Source organism: Periplaneta americana, chromosome 3 (assembly GCF_040183065.1).
Source record: "Periplaneta americana isolate PAMFEO1 chromosome 3, P.americana_PAMFEO1_priV1, whole genome shotgun sequence".
Classification (NCBI taxonomy): Eukaryota; Metazoa; Arthropoda; class Insecta; order Blattodea; family Blattidae; genus Periplaneta; species Periplaneta americana.
The window spans coordinates 99883889-99906645 of record NC_091119.1 but is presented as its reverse complement, the minus strand read 5'-3'; the positions used below and the strand labels follow the sequence as shown (position 1 = coordinate 99906645).

The window sequence follows — 22757 nt, the reverse complement described above, 5'->3', positions numbered from 1 at the left end:
CGCCCTTGCGTTATCCTACAAAATGATGGGAGGGTACTGCAAAACATGTGGGCGTTTTCTTCGTAACCCTGGTCTCAGATAATGCTCCAAAGAATGACGGAAATACTGTGAATTAACATTCTGTCTTTGTGGGACGGTATGTGTTAGTTAGGATGACGAAACATGGCGAAACACAACCGCTTAGAGCTGTAACTAACACGAGACTAACTTCAACTCTCCACAGCACATGTGCTGAGAGTCGGATGGAAGAGTCCTTTTAGGGGGAAGGAGGGCAGACATAGACTAACATGTGATAGAAGTGACAACAATAAACTCCGTTTCGTTTCGCTTTTGCAGCAATGTTGCCACTATTAAAGTTACACCCCATGTATTATATTAGTTTAGTACATAGAAAATTTGAATATATTTCAATTATGTTGTCAACTTTATATGAAAATAATATTAACTACCATATAGCAGTATTCCGCAACCTTTTTCTACTCACGGCACACCCTAACGGGCCTCTCTCAACAAGGCATATCAAAATGTTAATCCCCTCAAAAACATGATGTGACTTTCTTAATATAATTACGTAATGTAATCAAATTTTTTATTATTATTATTATTATTATTATTATTATTATTATTATTATAAACAGAAATCGACTCTGGCATTTACGAGTATTAACAATTTATGAACTCGCTAATATGTTTTCGCGGGATATCAGCCGAGTTAAGATTTTGGAATGCTCCAAGCTTTCGACTGCTATCTCTGCAGCCATCTTCAGGGAAGTGATGTCCGAACAGAAAGTCGAAAGGTTATATAGATGTGGCTGTCTCAGGTGAAACGGGATTGGTTGGCGGATCGGCCAATCCGGGGCCGGGAATTGTCATCGCTCGTAAGCTCCGCCCCTCCCGGGATTACTGCGTGAAGTTTGGCGTTTGGCGGGCGGCGAGCACTGTTCCGCCGGTTGGAATCGGTTGCCGTCCTCGGTCCGTGATCTTCATGACCTTGATTGTAAGAGGGCCTGAGTTGGTCTAAGGCCGGTGTCCATGCCTGACTGAGCTGGAGTCCACTGTCTCTGTTAAAGTTGTTTTTCTCCAGCTTGATCTCTATGGCCTCCTTGATTGTACGATCCCAGCCGGCCCCGGATTGGCCGATCCGCCAACCAATCCCGTTTCACCTGAGACAGCCACATCTATATAACCTTTCGACTTTCTGTTCGGACATCACTTCCCTGAAGATGGCTGCAGAGATAGCAGTCGAAAGCTTGGAGCATTCCAAAATCTTAACTCGGCTGATATCCCGCGAAAACATATTAGCGAACCAACGCCGAGAAAGCCTCAAATCATACAATTTATGAACTCTAATTCACTGTACAAAATACACGATTTTATTACTAATATTGCAGTATATAACTCTACTCATATCTTCAATGTAATATTTGGACCTGCTTAGCTGTACACAGCTGATCTGTAGCGGAATTGTTAACAGTGCAAGCCTCATTTCATTGATGGATATGAGTCTCTCCCTCTTTAATGTTTTAATTTCAATTAACGTCGAGAAGTCCAGTTCACACATATGTAGTTGAAAATGGCAATAACATATTAACTGCCATTTATGAGATAGCCGGGTATTCACTCCTTATTGATAACCACAATATTTCCAAAGGCACTTCGAGAAGTTTTAATTTCAGTGTTTTATCTGTTTTTAAATCTGCCAGTTCCTCTTGTACAAAAATATTATTCGGAAGATGTTTTGAATCCACAATGAATGGATCGCGAACCCAGTCGAAATCTGCAACACTCCAAAATAATCCTTCAACTTCTGCTGCAAGATTACTAAATGCTATTTAATTAAGACCATCAACACTTTATTACAGTCAGTAAGGAGCCATGCATTTGGGAACACCTCAACGATCCATTTTCGATAATCTGTATCCACAAATTCAGTTTATTCACAAATCCTTGAATCTTATCAATATTAGTCAGAATATATTTTCGTTCCTACCTTGCAGTTTTCTGTTAAGCTCATTCAAATGTACGAAAATCTCGGAAAGATATGCCAACTTAGATACCCATTCATTATCTGCAAATAAATCAGCGTACTCATGCCTGTCAACAGTAAAAAATACAAGTATCTCCTCTTTCAGTTCAAAAATTTGAGCTAACAAAATACCTCTTGATAACCATCGCACTTCTCTATGTTGCAGGAGTGTCTGTGCAATTACTGCATATTTCCATTTTTAATCAACAATATCAGTATTAAAATTCTCACTTTAATTCAAATGTGAAACTTATTTTTAATTCCCATCTCTTAAAAATAGCCTTCCGAATTTTGTCATATCATTACAACATACTCTGTACAAAATTGTTTCATGAACTTTTTGTACACGCCAATTAATTAAAATTTGTGATTTTATGTAGGTCTAATATTTTTATCCTCAGACTTAAAGAGTTTATATATTTTGTTTTACATTATACAGCACAATTGTGCCAACTTCAGTGGGATTTATTCTAGTTTGGCTGAATAAATAAATATAATTTTTGTGCTCAGTCTGTTACAGTAATCTTCATAGAGGTTATATTCATTCACATACATTCTCTCCCCCTCCCCATTTGTAGGGTACACGAAAGCTACTGCAAATACAAGGCTTTTAAAATGAATTGAAAGTGGGCCAACTCAAGTGAATGACCATACAGACCCTCAAATACTCCCATTTCTGCAGCCTGCTTGGCAATTATGTGCATTATAAATCTATATTTCTACACCCCTCCAAACAGCTTCAAGTTATCACATAACAAGTGTCTCTTTCTATCCCTCCAATATCTTTGGAATCTTGCACACTGCTGCCTGGCTGGCATTGATAAGACACACGCACACTTATTATGCTATCCCATTTAATATGCATTTTTTTGTCTGGTCCTGCACATTTCATATATTATGCCTTTATAAAAATACCCCGTTTATTGTGCTCAAGTCCCACATTATACACTATTTTTGTGGAATATTTTCTATGTAATTTTCAGCAATGTAACAACAAACGTTTTGGCCATCGAACACACTGGTGCCATTAACCTGAAAAGTACTGGTATTCGACCCTTTATCTGCGCACTTAAACCTTCATACTGTACAATACCCACCCTCTTGTTAATCTCTCTTATTCGACACTCTACCTGCACTCTTAAAACCTACATACAGTTACAATATCCCTCCCTCTCAAGCAACATTCCTCACTCGACAACAGTAAAATTCTGGAAATTTTTGCTGGTCAGTTGTGTCTATGACACTTTCTGCACAGGCAAAATTGGAAATCTTACGAAATTACGATGCAAACAGTACTCTTAATCAGAAATAACTCTCTGATTCATTAGCAATCCCATCATCGACACTGAGGACGATAATAAAACAAATCGCGACTCAATCACTGCAGCTGCGATGTCAAGAGGAAAGTGAAGTGTGGTAATCATGAGGACTTGGAGAACATTTTGGTCGACTGGCTTCATCAGTCTCAAAGTGCAACCATATCCATAAGTGGCCCTATCATTCTAGAGAAGGCACGCAAAATTCATGCAAATTAAAGTTCGACTTTTCTGCTTCCACTGGTTGGCTTGACAGATTTAAATGACGTGGAATTGTTTACCGCCAGATTTCCGGAGAGTCAGGAACTGTCAAAGTGATGTGAGTGGAAAAGCAGAGTGCTGCCTACTTTGATTTAAAGATATGAATCCCATGATATTTTCAATGTGGACGAAGGCTGTTTATTCTTTAAGCTCATGCCCTACAAATCATACGTTTTCAAAGGAGAAAAGTGTCCTAGGTACGTGCATGGATTACCAATGATTAGTTTTTCATGTGGTTAAAGGATTTGGACAAAAAAAATGGTAAAACCAGGATGCAAAATTCTGTTGTTTATAGACAACTGTCCCACTCATCCTAAAAAATGTGGAGATTGTCTTTTTTGCCTCCATGTACAAGCATGCTTTAGCCCATGGACCAAGAGATTATAAAAGTTCTCAAGTATTTTTATCACAAGCAAATCGACCTGCCGTACCTACAAGACATTGACAGTGGAGACTCAAAACCTGACACACTTCTGAATGCTGTCAATTATGTCAGCACTGCATGGGAGGGAATCCAGCCCTGTACCATTACTAAATGTGCTTCAGAAAAGCTGGATTTAACAAGGTAGGCTACAAAACGTAATTTAATTATAGTAAATTTGTATTGTACTTTTGTACTATTCTGTTATCACAGTTACTTACTGTACTTTTTTTTTTTTTTCCAATCCATAGCCTTTCGATAATTTGTTGCCTGAAAGTAGTCCCTCATCTGACATAACTGATGATGACCATGAGGATTGGGTTGCTGTGCGCGAAAAGCTGGGCAATGTTCACTTGAAGGATTTCATATCTGTAGACGATGGTGTTGTGACCTCAGATATTCTTGATTTAGTTGACATCATAGAAAATCGTGCCACAGTTGAGGAAAAAAGGGGTGAAGAAGAGGAATCAGTTCAATCTGTTCCCACGTAACAGGAAGCCCTTGCAGCGCTGACAGTGATAAGACAATTTATCAGTGCTTGTTCTGATGATATGTCAGTTAGTGTAAATTCTTATTTAAATCGGGTTGAAAATATGATTATTCATTGTAAGGGTTCATGCACACAGCAAACTATAAATAACTTTCTTCGAAAGAATTAATTACAGTACATATTTTAAATGTTTTTTATGTACACTGTCTTGTTTTCAATGGTGTGTAATTTATACCAACAGACTAAGTTAACTCAGCAGTGGTATTTTCTTCATAACATACAACCGTATTATAACTAAGTTTCAAATTTAAGTTATTCTTTTATCCATATGGACATTATTATTAATTAAAACTTTAGCTGATAGCTAATATATTCAAAGGAAGTACTTTCTGTGTATGTCAAATGCAGCAAGTTATTACGTAAAGTTTAATTTTTGGTCCTACAGAATATATCTGTTATGATAACAATGATTATCAGGCCACAAAGGAAAAATACTAGAGGAGGGGGATTCGATCCGTGCTATGGATTGAACTTCGGCGTAGCTCAGTGATTAGAGCACTTGGTACGTACAACCAAGGACATAGGTTCGATCCCCGGCACCGGAGCGAATTTTTCTCTTCTAATAATCATAGCAAGTTATTGCAAGCTATAAAACTAACAATTCACAGTTTTGAAGTCACACAAGTTATTTTCACAGTTAATTCGCAAAATATTGTCTCTCTCTTGTTCTATTAAGGTTTCCTTGAACCAGCTGAAGTGAAAGATATGGTAAAATATGCCAGGGTATTTTTTTTCTGTTCTAGTTTCACGATGATGAATTAACATGACCATGAGTTTAAACATCAGTCAATACCACACTGCACACTTTGCCTGGATAGCACAACAATAAGACGCTCACTCTTTAGCCTCAGAACCCTTTAATCTCGTCTCACAACCACCAAGCAGTTATTAGTGTACATTAGAATTACAGCATTTGCAAATAAAGTCACTTGTACAATCTTCTAGCAACAAATCAAATTCATTTACAAACAGCACCAATATTTGTGTGTGATATGCAGAGCAAGCTGATCTCTATCTGTTCTCACATTGCAAAACAAAACCGTTTTAATTATCCAACAGAATATAAAATGTGGCCATCTGTATAAAAATTTTTCACATGCAATCATCTATCCAGTCTCCCCAACAACAAAATAAATAAACACTAAGTTGAGAACAAAATCTGTTAGTATAAGAGGATCTAATTACAACTCATCTCAAGGAACATTATACAAAAAAAACACACCCTTATTCATTAGAAAGAATTTAATACATATTCAGCATGTGACAAAAAAAGTCCTACAGAAACGTATCAGATACAAAATTTATTTTTTATAATAAAAAGTGCGGCGACAGCAATCATCTTGCCTTGCACGCACAGTTTCAGTTTTCACCATTACAGCATTCAAACTCAAGAAGTAACATTTTGACTTTACCAAATACAGATACATGACAAGAATCAAATTGCATATTATCCTGAACAGTTAATATTACAGGCTTACAGCCACCTATCATAAATTCAAATTCACAAAAAAGTTTCGCATATTACTTTTGTTGGCTTCTTTATTTCACTCGATAATACAATACCATACAGTTTGGTGAACTCCGAGAACCGGCCGAGAGAGCACTTTGCCCGCAAGCCACAGGACTAGAGGGGCCGGCAAAGTGTTCTCGTGCTGGAGTCGACCGTGCAGTGAGAGAGAGCCCCGCTCCGCAGCCACACACTACTGCCGGTCTGTGGCGCGCAACTTCTCTTCCACAGCCTCTTGGGATGCTTCAGACAGATCCGTAGCCTGCAGTACAATATGAAACAAACCCAATATTACCTAATCTTTACCGCAATTGAGTAAAACATTTTTAATACAAATAAATGGCTTGGCAAGAGCTCAGCTGACAACTTCTCAAAGGAGAATTCAGTTACAAACACACACTTTTAAAACCTTTGTGGTGCAGAATGTCAACATGGTCATGTCTTCTTCAAATAAACACAATCACTAGGAAACAGATTCCTATGTACCATAATTTTTTTGTACGAGATAAAACACAATTAAATTTAAAAATTCCGAACATGAAGTTCCACACATAAAAACACATACTGGTAGGCCTATTTTCACAAAAAATTATGCAAATACATATTTCCTAGAAATTTATTACAAACGCAAAAATCATTCCGAATGTGAAGTTTCAAGCATAGAAGCAAAATTTCATTTCACATAAACACACATATTTCCATAAAAAAAAATTATGTAAATATATTAAGGACACACAGATCTTGGAGTTTTTTTTTTTACTTGCATTAATTGTTTAGAAGAACTTCTAATATTTTAAAACTAATTCAATTTTTGTATCAATTAGACATATAACATCTTTTTAAGTGTTTCTACGCACAGTGTTGCGTATGCCTGATCAAGTTCTGTTGTTTGCTCAATATCTTTTGCTGTACTTCCGTAATAGTAACGTCACAAGTTCTGAGAACTGCTAGGCAGCATATTATCATTATTATTAGCGAGTAAATTAACATGAACACAAATGAGAGGTCTTGCAACATATAATATCTAGAATACTTATTGCTGAAGTTGGCTTCACTCACCATCATTTGGAATACACAACCGATAAGAGCTCAGGCATGTTGTCCATCTCCATCGAAGTGAAGCAATACCCCAGTGAACAAATCATCTTGTGGTGATTCCCAGTCATCAAGTCACAAAACGAGTGTTTGAAAGAGTGAGAGTTTTTTTTTGGGCATGATGGAAGAGCAGATCTTTTCTATTAGTAAATCTCAACTGACTTTACTAATCTTAAACAGAATGGTGGTTGCTGCATTTCTCCGAACTGTCAGTAGTCAGAAAAATGTATGATAAGGTGTGTCTATCAGCCTCTTGAAATGCCAAAAATCAAATCAAGTTCAAGATTACATCCTCACCAGTATGTAGATAAATTCAAATACAACATTAGACAAATTTTAAAATGTGTTCAGGAGAAACAGTGGTTATAAAAAAATGTGTGAAGTTGCTCCAAGCATTGGAGGATGTGCTTGACAGTATATGTTTTATGACCATCTTTTCTTCAAATATGCATGTATCCTGTGATGTGGAAGAATATAATCGATATGCATTTGTGATGGAGAATTTGGAGATGACCTTGTTGTTCACTGCAATTCTCGGACAACTACCAGCAACTGATACTCAAGTGTGATTGGTGAGTACCTAGTATCAGTTTTTTTTTTTTTTTCAAATAAAGTACGCTATTTTTACCATATTTAAACGAAATATTTTTTTTATTATAGCAAATAAGTATTTTCTTATTTTTAGCACATAAAAATTAAACATATAATAAATATACAGTCTGATCCGTTTGGGTATGGATAATATTAATTTATTATTATAAAGCTATCATAATAGTAGGAAAAATTTCTTGTTGGTTATATTATGATTAAAAGATGAGAGTTTCCATATATGATAATCAACAATGCATAATCTGAAAGGACAAATGAAACTCTTAGATTAAAATGGCTACTACAAATGAACAGCGGGCACAATGTGTTCTTTGGTATGCTAAATTTAAGAGTGTTAAGAGAGTTCAAAGGGAATTTCGACGTGAGTATGGTGTGTTTAATGTACCTAAATACGATTTCATAATGTTGTGGTATCGAACGTTTGTAGAAACAGATTCTGTGCTTAAAAAAAAAAACATGCAGGAGGTCACAGGCGAAACCCAGTACGAGAAGCAGCTATCTCTTGGCTTGGTCCCCAAACTCCCCAGATCTAACCCCTCCTGACTACTTCGTGTAGGATTTTGTTAAAGACATTGTCTACTCACAGAAACCCAGACACATTGATGATCTAAGAGTAAAAATTACTCAAGCTTTTCAACAAATCACCCTTCTTATGTTACAACGGACATAGGCTGAATTGCATCACCATTATGAGTTGTGCAGGATGTGCAATGGGGGTCATGTTGAGCTCTGAGGAATCTCCCATCTTTTAGTGTTGTATGCACAAAGTATCAATATATAAAGTTCAGTAGTAAATGTTTTACGGTGTTTTTTATTTTATCTATACCCAAACGGATCGTCCTGTACATTTTTAGCATATAAAAATCCGCTCCTTAATCATAATGTTCAATAGCCATTCTCCAGCCTATACCTCCTCAACAATACTTCATTTATAACAATGAACTTTCTCTCATAACTTGGAAATGCGATATTTTAATGAAATCATGGCAACTATAGTACGTATATACACAAGACATAGATAGGGAGTCATATTTCCAATTAAAAAAAAAATAAGACGAAGAGGAAAGAGAGACACACTTTAAAACAATGTTGTCAGGTTTCATGATCACCCTCAGTTGCAATTCCCTTTCCACCAAGTAAGCATAACCTAATGAACAATTATGTATATTAATGTGTAAGATAACTCCATATCGAATCTTCATACTTGAAAACTTTCATTTTTCTGCTAATGAACAAATTTTAATGTTGAGACATTCATATTTTGTATTGAACATCACATAACTAAGTTTAAATATATTTCCAACTGATATGAAATTCACATCTTGGTATACTTCAAAACGTGTTTAAACATAAATGAAATTCAGTAAGAATATCAATATCATGACAATGTAAAAATTTAACACAGCAGAAAATATTGAAGTAAAATAATAATAAATAATGGAAATGCAGAGATTCAAATCAGACTTTTCACAAAATATTCTACATCACCAGACTTTTCACAAAATAATCTACATCATTATCAGTCACATTATGCTGATTTGTTGCAAATAATTTACAACCTACAAATAGTTTAAAATCTGGCAATACTTTTCTTAAAATCGTCCCCAGTCCCGAAAAATTATTGGCTGCCTATATATAATATAACCTTCATGTCCCTCAGGCTACTCTTCAAACCATGTATCTGATACAGATTTCATTAGGACACAGCATTTTCACATTGAGACATTTTATTGCCAAACACACTTCCAAGTTACCAAACCATCCACAGCGAAACTTAGATTTTATGTCATTTGACCTACATTTTTACATTTTTATAAGGAAGGAGCTAAAAATGGAAAGTTTAATCGAGACGATTAACAATTATAGAACTGGATACAACATGTAGACCGAATGCCTGAAACACGCATAACAAAAGCTGCTCTACAGTATATGCCTAGAGGAAGAAGATCACTGGGAAGACCTAGAAAGAGATGGCGAGATCAATTGTGAGGAGACGTAACAGGCCATTTGAGAGGCCTAATACTTGTTTGATGATGATGATGATGATGACCTACATTTTCCGAAATTTCAACTGGAAAGTTACAATCTGTACTAAAAGGCCAGGAGATAAGTGTTGACACTTTTCTGAATTCATGTTTCCTTATTTTTCAACACCCATTACTGTACATTCAAATTCTGAAGTCTCACCAGCAGAAACTAAATTTTACACGCCTTTCCATTTGTGAATTTTCAACAAATGTTATTGAATGATTCAGTAAAATTCATTGATTAAATATGGATTGCTTCCATTGCGAAAATGAATTTAGTCAATCAAGTACTGAAAGAAAACAAGTCAGCCATACCATTTTTGTTACATGAAAATATATTTGATGAGAAGAAAATGTAGAAGCAATATACTGTACAGTGTTTTCCATACAAGGAGAAATTAAAATATTATAAACTGATGCTTATGTGGGAACTTTGCAGATAATATTAATCGCAATACATGTGTTCATGGCAATCATTTTTTAAGGAACACAAATCTTACGGCTTCAATAGATCCTACTTGAAAGAAAAGGCTCTAAATGCAGCTGTTCGTCAAGGTATCAACAGTTTCATGCTTGATACTGTAGGATCGAGGATCGACATTTAAAAAAATTAATATCTAGTTAAACTCTTAGAAGAAACTGCCAGTGTAAATTTTGATATACTTCCAGAACTGTCCCAAGGTACAAATAGCTGCCAAAAGTCATTAAATGATGATTCTTCTAGATTTTCCAGATCAATTAAGACACTGACATATTAAGGTAATTCATGCAATGGGGGAATAAAATCAAAGGTGAATGTGAGTTATCCCAGATTGCAACCTAGATGAATAAACAAATCGTCTGCAATAGTAACTGAAAAGTGCAATGAACACAGTGCTTCCAGAATGTAAAAAAAGTCTCCACCAAATACGTAGGAAATTCCAATTCACGACATTTTTGGAGTGTTTTTTGCTCAACTGGATCGCCAAATGGGAGCATAATTTTTTTTTTTTAATCTTGTTTACTTATCAACATGCTGCATACCCAAAAGATATTAATACTCTGAATTGAAGATCAACCTCCTGTTCGATTTTCACTTCATTACAGAAATCTGAAGAAAACCTCAACAACCAGAGAGAATAGCTTCAAAAATGTTTTTCTCATCAGATAATAAATACATTAAGGTCGGCAATCAATCTGCAGAATGAACAAGATATAGATGATTGGATTCCTTGAAAACATTCAGTGTATGTAACAAAATGTAGATATCATGCAGAAATGCCTGATTTATATGAAGAAAAAGGAAAGACGAGCTTACCAAAAAAAATAAAGAAAAAAAAAGAAAGAAAGAAAGAAAGAAAGAAAGGTTTTCGATCCAACATTTTTATGTAAAGGACAACATACTTTTATGTGCAATAAGCTCGAAAATTAGCTCTACATACTTAAGAATCAAGAAAAAGGTATACAAATTAAGGACTGCCTAAAATAATGTTATAAGTCATTTTTTGAGTGAACTTTCAGCTGAGAAATATTTTATCAGATGTCTTCTACCATGTGCTGTTATTTTTTCTTGCCAACATGCGCAGTATTTTGTGAGCTGTTACATATTTTTTTTATTGAGCTGAAGAACTTAACGCAAATGAAATGGAGGAGAAACATACTTTAAAAGTGTTACACAGTCTTGTAAATATAAAGAGAAAAAGGAAAGTTAATGTTATAGAGTGGACGAATATTGTACATAAGGCACTAAAGGAAAGGGAAGGTATGTATTTGAAAGAAAGAAGACATTAAACCAGCTGTGAAATATCCTGAACCGATGAGCACAATAATGTTGCATGTCAACGCACAGAGTGTATTTGCACAGAAAAGGAAAGCCACAGCATAAGTTTACCTATAATTTCATTGAGTCGAGATTATTACTAATGCAAGGCCGTAACCATTCAAAGTTGTTCATATGCAACAAGAATACTTTCCAGATGTGGAGATAGTAGAACAAATTATCAAGAAGGATCCGACCTTAATATAACAGACGCTTTGTTTCAGTTCATTTCAGATGATCCTATGTCTCTGAAAATGAGTGAAAGCCATGATATAATATTACCATGGACCATGGATAGTGTACACTCTACAGAAAGGCAAACATGCATAAGGAGAAGAAAAAATTCATATTTCACTTGATATCGCCGACTTAAGTCTTTATCATGACCCTTATGGCCTTAACTCTGCCAGGTTAAATAAATCATTATTATTATTATTATTATTATTATTATTATTATTATTATTCCAATGATCTCGCATCATTATCAAGTTTTCTTACTTCTGGACGTAACTTATATGTTATACCATGAACTAATAACAAAATAAAGATATTTGTACCATGGACTAATAACAAAATAAAGAAGATAAATGGGTTCATGCTTATGTTTATACGTCTCAAGATGGTATAATGATAATGTGTCATTTGTTTTAAATAACTTACATTGCACTTCTGATATATATTGCTTATTGTTTTGATTTTCTATCATTAATGTTTAATGTATTATAATGTGACTACCGTAAGATATTCCCCAAGAAATCTAGGCTCTACTTAAGTTTGATGCCCTACAATGTTCTTCTTCTGGACGACTGACAATGTTTTTCAAAATGCAGTGTTTAAAACGGTCTACCATTTGGATGGTGAACGAATTACTTGTGTAAAATGCTATGAATACTAGAGAAGTATCAATATATTTGACACTAATTTAATACTCCTAATTACCTGCAAAAATTAACATAAATATAGCTATTTATGAAACAGAAACAAGACTATGCCAACTTAAGATATGTAAGAGACACTCGTGAACAGTGACTTTACTGAGCCTTGAAGGCTGAAGAGAAGTACTGTCCAAAATGATTAATAAATTGAATTACAGATTACAGAACTCCTGAAAAGTTCTGCAAACTTTTGCCTTTCCTTACTACGAAATTTTATTGGAAAGTATACCTTTATTATAAATTCAGTTATGACAGAAGAGATCGCCTTTCATCTGACCCATTCTAGAAAACTACACATGGAGGGAAACTGGCAAACAGTTGCCAGAATAAGTTAAACACACAAGTCACCTCGCTGCTTTTCAGAAACTGCTCACCTGAATGTACTTCTGAACACCAACGAGCGATTTCTTTAGTGCATCAAAGCTGGACGAATACAACATCTTCTTCTTAACCTTAGCAGTGTCTGGGCACCAGGACATCAGGAAAAGTTTCTGCTTCTTCGATGCCTGCAATGCACAAAAATAAACTATTGCAAATTTGCAACTGCACTTCCCAAAACTAAAGTCTTCTGTATCTATAAATAACATTCAATTACATTTCAGGATGTTAAAAAACACTGACATGCACAATCCAATGACTGAAATCAAACTTCATGATGTTTTACAAATCTAGCTTTCAAGTAAAGCTCCCTGTGAAGCAGACTTCAATAAATTTCAAGGGAAAAATTGTTCCGGGGCCAGGTATTAATCCCGGGACCTTTGGTTGAAAGCACCAACACCCTACTGACTGAGCTACCCAGGAACTTCACCCGATACCATCTCAATTCTTCCAGAAACTCACATTGAGTGCACACAAACTCTGTGTAACTTGAAATTGTGGTTTTCTGTTAATGTACCTATAGTGACGTATATATGATGCAAATCTAGGTTTCAGATAAAGCTCGATGATGATTAGTTTGTTATGTCAACACTCTAAAAACTGATTGAAATCGCATAAGTGACAACATTAAAGTATCACTCATGAGGCAAGCAATTACCCCAGAATATAATGGGTTAGAGTGGTCAGTTCCTTTAGCAACTCTAATTCCCTTTCCAAATTGTATAGGCTCAAATCTAATACGACCTCGAATATAATACAACGAGTTTTCAAATATTTTATATGGAAAAATAAAAATCCCAATAGAATACGATCTACAATTTGAAAAAGTTAAAGAATATAGAACCTTCCATCTTCTGAACTGGAACTAGATTCTTCTTCAGAGTGGCAACCCTCCTACGAAATGACATTCTCACTGCTTTCCATGTCTTCAGAAACACAGCACTTCTTGAAATCCTTCACAATTGACTCACTGCTAATCATATTAGCCATTGAACAAGTAAGTGCACAACGTTTCCCCCCCCCCCCTGTTGGGATAAGAGCACCATCTCCTTCAGCAACTTGTCATACTCTCTTATTATACTATTCCTAAAGAGCAATTTTATTATTACCCTGTGAAGTTACTTCGAATAAAGAAGGACTGAATGACAAAGGAGTTGGTGGCTGACTAGCTTAAGATTCTTAATAAATCCTTTAAGGATAACCTATACAGAGAATATAATCACAATCAGTTAGTGCAGTTCTTATATCCAGTTGTATCTATGTCTAGACCTGTAAGCCACGTGAAGAGATGACAAGAAAACTTTTGTAGAAAGTTCTTTCAGGATTATAACCTGTCAGGAGGAGAAGAATGATGACAGTTTCACATCACAACGTAAAGTAGACTTTCACAACTGAAAAGAGCAAGGCTTCGATTATAATACAAATATGGTTTTTCACTCCCCCCCCCCCCACCAAAAAATACTAGATTTAGGACAAAATGTTTTTAACTGTAAGTACTACATTCATTTTTAAGATACTGCTAATATTAATACCAGTAGCATCATCTAAGATTGCAGTCAACTTCGCTCAGAGATTAAAAAAAAAAAAGATTTTATTCTCAGAATTTATGAGTTTGGGATTTCAAATAAAATGAACCCATATGGTTTACTGCTCACTTCAATTGTACAGAATTACTACAATCCTGGGCATACATAACAATTACAAACTGTCAAAATTATATCTAAATTTCTTTGCATGTATTACATTAGGACTACATATTTCGATAGAGGTCTACTGAATGTTAACTTTCGAAGATTCAATCAAAAGCTTCAAAAGCACGTATGTATACAGTTTATAATTATATGAACATGCAATATATGAGATTGATACAGGGCTTTATTTTTAAATCTTGTCCGCTCATACCATGTTATTCTCAGTTACTAAGGGTGCCAGTCAGCAGCACCTGTACTTTAACTCTACTTCCCTTCCACCCCTGTTCAAAAATCTGACCTGACAAGTCTCATGTCAGTATACAGTAAACCCCCCCCCCCCAATCAACAGTTTTAGTTATCTGTGGTTAACATCATCTGCGACTTTCGTACCTTGTATTCACAGATTGTAGTAATATTACCATGAACACTGTCCTCAGTGGCATTACCCTCACTATTTACTTTTCACTATCCTAAACGTGCTGCAGTAGCAACCTACAAACAGGATATTTATAGGGTTTGCTACTATCTTCAGTTTCACATACCCGCAGTAGGTTTCAGAATGTTTTCCCCCTGAATATGAGAGGAATACTGTACATTCATTCACACAGATGGTTTGATAGTTGACTCTAGAGCTATCATTTTTCTATGGTGGAATTTATTCAGATATTTCCTGAATAAATCCCTCCTTCCAGAACTGCAATTCGCAACATGGTGCAAAAATTTAAATCTTGTGGTTCAGTACACAACAAAAAACACGAGAGAAAAATACAGCCTAGTTTTAATAGAGGAAAAAACTGAAGACGAAATTGGCGCAAATCTTGAACATAGTTTACGGAATAAATCCTCACACATTGGAAGAACTAAAGGAAAACATTAGAAATGAAATCAGAAACATTACAGTAACCGAACTTAATCTTGCCAATCAGGATGCATTTTCCTGATACAATTAATGATATTAATAAAAGTTACTCAGGAATCTGAGCATCGTCACTGTTTGATTTTATTAATAATAAGATCTTGCTCAAGTTACTCGCCAAGGTCGTGCTCAATCGCCTCCATCGCAGAGCAAATGCTTATGTTTTGATATAAATAAAACAGAGATCATGTTCATTGTTACGAGCAAATAATTACGATATCCTGAGGTAGCTCATTAGCAGACTCAACATACTCGAGGTTTATAGACGTGACAGCAGCATTCATGAATGTGATTCTGGATTGAAGAAGAGAGCTTCATGAAAGACGTAGGGACTCTGATGTGCATAGTTGCAAAGATTTGTACAGATTTGACTGGTAAAACGTGCAGTGGCTTATGGAACATTTCTTACCCGAACTGAATGAAACAAGAGGTGGAGCACTAAGCAATGCAGAACTAAATGAGAGCATTTCTAAGATACGAAGGAGACCCTGGTTTTCAGGATGGTGTAGCAGAAGATGTTGGTGTTTCACAAGGAACTGTGTCCTTAACATTCTAGGAAGTTGTCTGTGCAATTAAGGAAAAAGTAGACAATTGGAACAATTCCCAACAACCACTGCTGCTCTTGAAGCAGCTAAGATTCAATGATCAAACAAGTATACATTCCCTGGTGATATAGGGGCAGTGAATTGCACTCATGTCGTCCCTCCTCTGGCAAACTTGCGAAAGTGACAAATTAGCACTATTTAATAGTGCAATATAGACCTTAAGTGCAGGGTCGCTTATTTTTCACTTTCGCTAGTTTGCCAGAGGAGGGACGATGTGTTAATAAAAAAAATCAACTACACATGGGGATGAATATATAAATAGAAAAGAGTCCTCAGTAACTTATTAATGTGCAATGGAAATGATTCACCAGCGTAAACGTCAGATGGTCTGGTTCTGTGCACGATTCTCGTATATGACGAATTCTGACAATATAGAGAATGCATTACTTCTTGGAGATGTGGGTTATGAGATTACACCATGGCTAATGACACTGTATCAAAACCCTCTGATACGAAATAGCGGTAGAACGTGTGGAAGGACGTAAATAAAGCAAAAACAAAAGATGAATGAATACAGAGCAAATGCACATATCGCTGATCTTATGCTCCGCAATTTGAGGGTGTTTTTATTAATACCAAAACTAGCGACACTATGCACATGCTCATCAGGTCTTACTCACTAGGAGTTTCTCAGTTTTATTAATATCAACCAATGTCTGTTCAGCTGAGAAACGCATACGCACGCGCCCGCGCACGTGCATACATACACATAGGGAGAGTCACCTGATAGATGACTTAGAATTCCACTCCCACAACAAGCTGATAAAAGTTATCTTATCAACAGCCAAGTAACTAGGCTAACTAAACAGGAATTTTCATCATTCTAATGCAAGACTAAGTAAAAAAAAATAATAAAAAGCACGCACGCACGCACATACACACGTACCTCAGAAGTTCCTTGACATTGATGCGTATATTCGAAGTCAAATAGTCCGTATCTGCATTCACCAGTTCCACCTTTCTGAAGATCTTCTAGGAATTGATCATACGCTGCATTCCGTTCTCCTGTCGAAACAAAATATATATTTTTTCAGATCAGCATAATCTTGCTTCGTTATGAATTCTGTATAACTGCACGATTCAACTGGCATGTGTTTAACATCTATTTCACGGAACATAACCATAATTCAGTGTCCAATGCCATGTGTAAGAATGATGTTGCACATTACTTATATTCGAAGACAAATAATTTAGAGATATTTTTAGTAATTCCCATTCCTCAGGTTAGAACAAAGTGATTCACAATTAGCGTCATTTTTCAACTGATAACCATATGAACAGTAAGTTTCTTTCTTTCTAAACATTCTACGTACAAATAACACATACTATAACCCATTATTTGTTGGTGTAGAAGATGCGTGAACATATAGGATGCCCTTTTTTCCGCACTTTTTTGGAGGGGAGGAAGATTTTTTTAGTACCTACATTTCACCATACATAGTACTCATAATAAACAGGCCATTCAGAATTTTCCAATATTTACCAGACATTTGAAAGGGCCAAATTAAAACTGAATATATTTTAGTGCTCATAATTAAATGTACTTTCAGGATGCTGATTATATTTTACAGTAGCAGTATGTGTTATACCGGAACATTACATCACTGCTCAAGTTGTGTTACTCTAAAACATGTGACCTGTTAACTGGAAAATGAAAGTCCCTGTATCTTACAGTTACAACTTATGTTTGATGTTGAGAAGTGCGATAATGATGCAAGAATTCTTAATGTGCGAGTTCTGTAAATAGATTTTAATTAATGTTCCACTGTAATTTAGTGCAAACTGGAGTAAACACAAGTTTGTAAAATATATTGTGCATAGAGTACTTAAACATAAATCCAGAAAAGAAACGAAGTACGCTGGTTTTTCTTGATGACAAAAGGGCAAAGTCTCTCCCCAACCCCTGTAGAAGATAAAAGCAAATCCCAAATTTTGAAATCATACTATGTACTTCACAGCAACTGAGAAAAATCCAATACTACTCTCGAATAGCAATCACTACTTTCTAACACATTTAAAACTGTTATTTATAACTATTACAAAAAATCATGCAACAATAAACCTTTCGAAGAAATGTTACAGTATGTGCGAGTTACCCATGTATATTAATGTGGATGTAAAGTAGTTGTTGTTGTTGTTTTCTAATGCCAGGCGTTTGACAATAAAGTCATTTGACCTTATTGTCAAACACCTGGATGTAAAGTGAGTACGAGTATATTTCACGAAACATTGCATTCACCAAGATAAAAAGTGGCATGCCATCTTAGAAAAAAACAGCAGCTGTAATTTGTATCATAATTCTCACTCTTAATCACCTACGACTTCAGGACGTCATTCCTATCACACAAAATAAATTAACAAATTGAAGTGAAAATTTCTTTCACAGCAGACAAAGCACAAGAAATTGTATCCAATGGCAGTATTTTTTCCTTAAAAACATACTACACTAATGTATCTAAAAAATTACTAGATAGGTTCCATTCCTTTAAAAAACTCTTCTGGAAGTGTAATGACGACAGTCTCTCACGGGCATTACTAAACATCTTAGCCTGAATTTACAAGTCATCAGCAAGCATATAGGCACTGTTACAGTCCAGCAGGCACGCATTTATAGAAAGGAGCATACAGTCTGCGGCTCCTCCATTAACTGTTCCTATGCCACATATTACCATCAGGAACATGGTTGTAACCCTGATTTCTTTTATAAATTAATTTTTCCGTGAATCAAGAGAGTTAATGATGTGCTGTTCCTTACAGAGATAATAGAATTGCTGTAGGTGTTCAGGTATTGTCAGCATGACTACAATTTGCTCTGTGCAGAACAAGGTTGAACCAGAAAAGGAAATGGCAGACTTATCAAGAATATATCTGCTAAATAGTGCTCAAAACCATGTGTATTAATAAGAATAAAACGAAGAAGCGAAACGTGAGTGATGTGATAAATGCAAAATATTCAGAGATGCTGAAAAATAATATACATCAAAGACTGGAAAGTTTACACCTGCAAAAATCCAACCAAATGAGCTACGCAGGACGAGATTGTAACCCTACTTTCCATATGATAAACTGTAACGAAGTTCCACAACTAACGTTTATTGCTTATGTAGCCTATGTAACTCTGAACAACTGAATGTAGCACACCCATACATAGCTTTTGATCTAAATTAGGTACCACAAAGCAATATGAACTATTTCGACAGATTGAATGATCTTATTATAAAGGAATCATATAATGTAGCATCGCAATGTAATGTAACATATCATAACATGTGCTCTGACAACATAATATATCAATTCAGTTATAATTTTGAAACATAGTATGATCTAATTTAGTATTTCTATTGTGTGATTTCAGGAATGTGTTTGCAGGTGTTCTTACGAATGTAAAGAAATCACATTAAAACCAAAGCACAGATTGTAAATTATTCTACTATTTGAATTGATCAGCAGACAGCACTCTTAGGACAATGCTGTATTAAACTTGAGCATATTAAAATAAGAGATGTTGAAGAAACAGCTTCTCGTAAGTAGTAGAGTTTTTCTTACTTTCTTTCATTACCATCACATAAAACTTACGAGATTAAAAAAGTGACATGTTTATAAAGTGACTTCAAGAATACAGAAGTTGCATGAGAAAAAGGGTGGAGAATCTTCAAGAAGCTATGCGGGATCACGTATGATTGTTGCCAAAGTAAGAAAAGTCATTAGTTGCCACAAATCTGTAAAGAGTTGTCTGTCTACTGATCTGAATTTGAAAAAGATGTCTGATATGTTTAGAGAAGAACATCCTGAATACAAATACCATGATACACACATATGGACATAATTGCCACTCCGATTTTACTCACATATAGACATATTTTCCACTCCGATTTTAATCTGTGATTTGCTCTTCCCAGAGCAGGAGACAAGTTATATTTTGACATTTCAGCACAGACGAAAAGAGAAGGGCTAGGCTATTGAAAACAAAAATCTATTACATCATTCTGAAATTGAGATAACTCACAAAACTATCAACGAAGGTGTACAGAAATCCTAACTACTGTATATTGTAGTATAAAGATTTACACTCTGATGGAGTGTCAAAAGAAAATATTTATAAATTGTCAGTTATGTCTGTATTAAAAATCGGTACACATGTCAGATATCTGATTGTCATTCTTGCTCTAAAATATCAGAAATATATGCTATATAATATATATATTCTCATTTCTACTGAATTTTGTATTTTATGGGTCGGCAGCTATTATTTCACAATTTACATAGGCCTAGTGTCACAAGAGTTTTCACCAAGCAGATGGGTAATATTACATTTGTGCAGGAACAGATTTACAGGGAAGGGACATACAGTCTGCAGCTCTTCATTTAGCTTCTCCTTGCCACATTACGTTATGAACAAAGAAAAAATAGACTTGTTAAGGTAGACAGGAATGGTATTGCTTTAGCAAAATTAATATTATTCTGCTTTTACATCTTGTTTTGTTTTAATATTGTTTTGATACACTGAAATGTGTGTGCACCTACATATGTACACACGCAATTCGGTATAGCCTACGTGGCTTCCCATGTCAATCTTCCAAAATCATCTGGCCAATGCATCTTTCACGTTCAATTGTCAGCTTGTCATTCTTCACAATGTTACATCCAGTTTTTTTTTTTTTTACTTCTTTTTCAGTTTTCCTGACAGCTTCCAGTTATCTCTAAACGCACTGTAGAAATGGATAGAGTGGACTTGCCAGCTGTTTACATGTAAATCTGGCAGTAGGTGCGGCAACTTTCGCCCAATCCACTCTATCTCTAGACACACTGTATTTAACATGCTTGTAGTTAGATCCGAGTTTCGTGGCTTCAAAGCTGTCTAGAGGGATACATTTTTAAGAAGATTCCTTCAGTGAAAAAGTAAAGCTGTTAGTACTGTGTCGTATATTTACAGCACATAAAAGACCTCTGTTCCTGAATGAATATGCCACATACAGCATAATGGCCATTTCGTGCCTACATAAAATTTTTGAGACAGTACAATAGTCCCAGCAGCAACAATGGAATATTAATATAGAATAGATATTGAAATTAAACCGCGATAAACTATAAATATCTATTTTTAAAACAGTATATGAGCAAGATTACAATTTAACATCAGTAGCAACAAGAAAAACTAACATGATTTATGATACTTTTCCCATTCCCGTTCTCGATTATGCTCTGAATCTGCCTCTACATTTCTATGCAGTGTGCATGTCACACAATGCAATACAAGATGAACACAATAGAATTATCACTTTGTCCACAAACAGTGGCTGATATACCAGAGAAAAGTCTGTGAGATAATAGTAGCAGCAACAACCCAAATTGAAATCACCAAGACAGGACACAAAAGTTATTTGGAGAAAATTACTGATTTCTATGCTACAAATCTCTCAGAATACGGTGAGTATCTAACTCTTAGTTCCTTTGGTGAAGAAATTGACCGAACTAATGCTGAGTCTCAGCATTACTCAGAACTGACATGATGTAGGAATATGGATCTGCTCACCTATAACTTCAACGTCTATCTGCTTCTCATCTCTAATAAAGAAAACCACATATCGATGCTTCTTATCTTTCTTGATTTCTTCGTACGTAGTTTTACACACGTCTGACACTGTGACTCCAGAAGCCTGGAAACAGAAAAAGATAATCAATCACAGTTTCTTTCTGCAGGTCCTTCATTCTCTATGGAAATATGCACAAATTTAATTAAGAATTGACAAGCACATCAGGGAAAATTTCACAAAACACCGCACCCAACAAAAAAACAAGACATGGCAGTTCATGCAGTTGGTGAGGGCACCACGATCAATTCCTTCATCAAACTGCCACTCTAAGGAATACCACCATCTCAAATTCAAATTACAGGATGCAACAAACTCAATTACTGGTACACAATGCCCTTAATCAGAAACATAGGCAGGTAGCACTTCAAATTAGTGAATGTTAGTTTCTTTGTCGCCTTATTACAATATTACAGAGGCTCTTCTGAATCGATACTGCAACAGCATAATAAAAGTCATGAAGATTAGGCACACTTTCTTACACGTTTCAGACATTTCGAAACAATCTCTTTATAGTGTTGTGAATGTTACTAATGTTTACGTTAATTTTCACAACCTAACTACTGTATAACAAAATAGTTATATGAATAATTTACTGAGCCCAACGAGATCACTTTCTTTTCTCGATTGCGCATAAAAGGCATTCCCTATATAACGAAAAAATATATTTGACTTGTTTTATAAATAATAATTGTACGGTTTTAAACATATGGTGTCATGTTGGTATCACTTGAGGGATTCAGACCTGTCTTCGGAGAGTTTACTAAATAACATATTGCAGATATTTTGTCAGCTACAAAAAATTGTAGGAAGGTAGCATTATATATATTTATTTATAGTGATCTGGAGATAGGCGGTGCCATTACCCCCCTCCCCCAAACTATGGCTTGGTCATGACAAGACACACGCCATATTCCCAGCACTGATACAACACTTACAATAAGAGTTTTACAATTTGTATTTACCCAGCTCGCATTCGTTGTTCAAATTGTCCCCATTCGCTGCAATGTATCATTCACATCTTTTTACGA

The 22757-nt window shown here is 35.4% G+C and overlaps 1 protein-coding gene across 2 annotated transcripts in view; it reads right to left on the bottom strand.

The window, feature by feature from the left end:
* Positions 1–5414: 5414 nt before the first annotated feature.
* tsr (Cofilin/actin-depolymerizing factor homolog tsr) overlaps positions 5415–22757 on the bottom strand; it is a 37537-nt gene continuing 20194 nt past the window's right edge. For both annotated transcript variants that reach the window (XM_069821126.1, XM_069821125.1), the window contains 4 exons: positions 21669–21792; positions 17022–17140; positions 12920–13051; positions 5415–6343 (listed from right to left, as the gene is read on the bottom strand). In XM_069821126.1, coding sequence (XP_069677227.1) covers positions 6275–6343; positions 12920–13051; positions 17022–17140; positions 21669–21792 — 444 coding nt within the window. In that variant the 3' untranslated portion in view covers positions 5415–6274. The remainder of the gene's footprint in view (positions 6344–12919; positions 13052–17021; positions 17141–21668; positions 21793–22757) is intronic.